This window comes from Merops nubicus, unplaced genomic scaffold (genome assembly GCF_000691845.1).
Source record: "Merops nubicus isolate BGI_N331 unplaced genomic scaffold, ASM69184v1 scaffold64, whole genome shotgun sequence".
In the NCBI taxonomy this organism is placed as follows: Eukaryota; Metazoa; Chordata; class Aves; order Coraciiformes; family Meropidae; genus Merops; species Merops nubicus.
The window spans coordinates 20,906-22,441 of NW_008605981.1; the positions used below are offsets into that span (position 1 = coordinate 20,906).

The 1,536-nt window shown below is 53.1% G+C and overlaps 1 protein-coding gene across 1 annotated transcript; it reads right to left on the reverse strand.

Moving 5' to 3' along the window:
• Positions 1 to 596: 596 nt before the first annotated feature.
• TWIST2 (twist family bHLH transcription factor 2) lies at positions 597 to 1,245 on the reverse strand. The gene has a single exon (XM_008939471.1). The coding sequence runs from the start codon at positions 1,107 to 1,109 to the stop codon at positions 627 to 629; it is 483 nt and encodes a 160-aa protein (XP_008937719.1). The 5' UTR covers positions 1,110 to 1,245; the 3' UTR covers positions 597 to 626.
• Between the last annotated feature and the right edge of the window lie 291 nt (positions 1,246 to 1,536).

Consider the following 1,536-nt stretch of genomic DNA (forward strand, 5'->3'; position numbering starts at 1 on the left):
AACCCAACCTGGGGTAAATTTGCCACCCAGCCCCACTCAGGTCCTGCAGACCCCTTGGTCCCCCTGAGCCAGGAGAGGACGTGGCTGCACCAGGATTTTTGGAGCGGAGTGGCGGCTGTTTCGGATCCCCTCCTCAGCCTGTTCTCCACATCCCCTTTTCCTCTCCTCAGCCCCTTCCCCAAAGCAGCACTTTGGCAAATCTCACACGGGGCTGGTTCCCTCCTGTCCCTCAGCAGCCAGCTCTCCACACCGGTCCCCTCTCAGCTCCCCCATCCCCACAGAGCAACAACACGCTGATTTTAGTTGTTTTTCAAAATATGGCCTTTTTTGCCTGCCTGGAAATGCCTTTTTTATTTTTTTTAAATTTTCCCAGGCACAGGGGAGCGGGAGGGGGCCTGACCCATCCACTTTGCCCATCCCAATTCCAGATCGAGGACCCCAAACCCCTTGCCCAGCAACATCCTTGCACCCCACAAAATGCCCCCAAGCCCCGCGGCAAAGCCGGGCTGACAAAAGGAGCCCCGGGAGCCTCATCCCGTGGCCAGAAGAAGACAGAACATCATCTAAGAGAAGAGAAATAGGTACCTACCCCTTCGGCAGCTGGGCTCGCCCGGCCCGGGCGGTGGCTAGTGGGAGGCCGACATGGACCAGGCTCCCTCCATCCTCCACACGGAGAAGGCATAACTCAGCCTCTCGTGAGCCACGTAACTGCAGCTCGTCATCTTACTGTCCATCTCGTCGCTCTGTAGCACCTGGTAGAGGAAGTCTATATACCGTGCCGCCAGCTTGAGGGTCTGGATTTTACTCAGTTTGTCAGAGGGCAAAGTGGGGATGATTTTCCTCAAGGCGGCGAAAGCTTCGTTGAGCGACTGAGTCCTCTGCCTCTCTCTGACGTTGGCCAGGATCCTCTGGCTCTGCAGTTCTTCATAAGACTGGGAGCTGGGACTGGACTTTTTCCCCCTCTTCCCTGGGTTGGGGCTGCCATCTTCGCTGGACTTCTTACTGTATCTTCTCTTCCTGCCAAATCTCTTTGGCTGCCTTTCCAGCTCCTCTTCGCTGGTCCCCAAGCTATCCACAGGGGAAACAGGAGAACTGGAGCTTTCTTCCATGCTTTCTGCAAGAAGGGGAGGGGAAGAGACTTTCCCCCCCTCCTTATGTTATGTGAGTGTGCGTGTGTCTTAAATGTGCTTTAAATTCCTGAGACAGATCCTTTGGAAAAACAGGAGGGCTGCTTTTTTTTTTTTTTTTTTTGCTGACCAAACGTTTTCCAGGTTGCTTGAAGGGCTCTTATTTCAAGGACCGGGGTTGTGCAAAAAATTGAGGTCTTGGAGAGAGGAAGTTATTCTAACTTTTTGGAAACTTTAGCTGAGCTCAGTTGCTAAATAGTTGTCAGAAGTGAGGGAGGTGCGGGGCTCCCTTCTGATTGGCCGGCCAGGTCAGTGGGAGGAAAGCTTTTCCCCTGCTAAACTTTCACAGTTTTATGTTACACTTAACTAAAATCCTGGGAATGCACCTCGAATAAAAGATAGCTGGCGA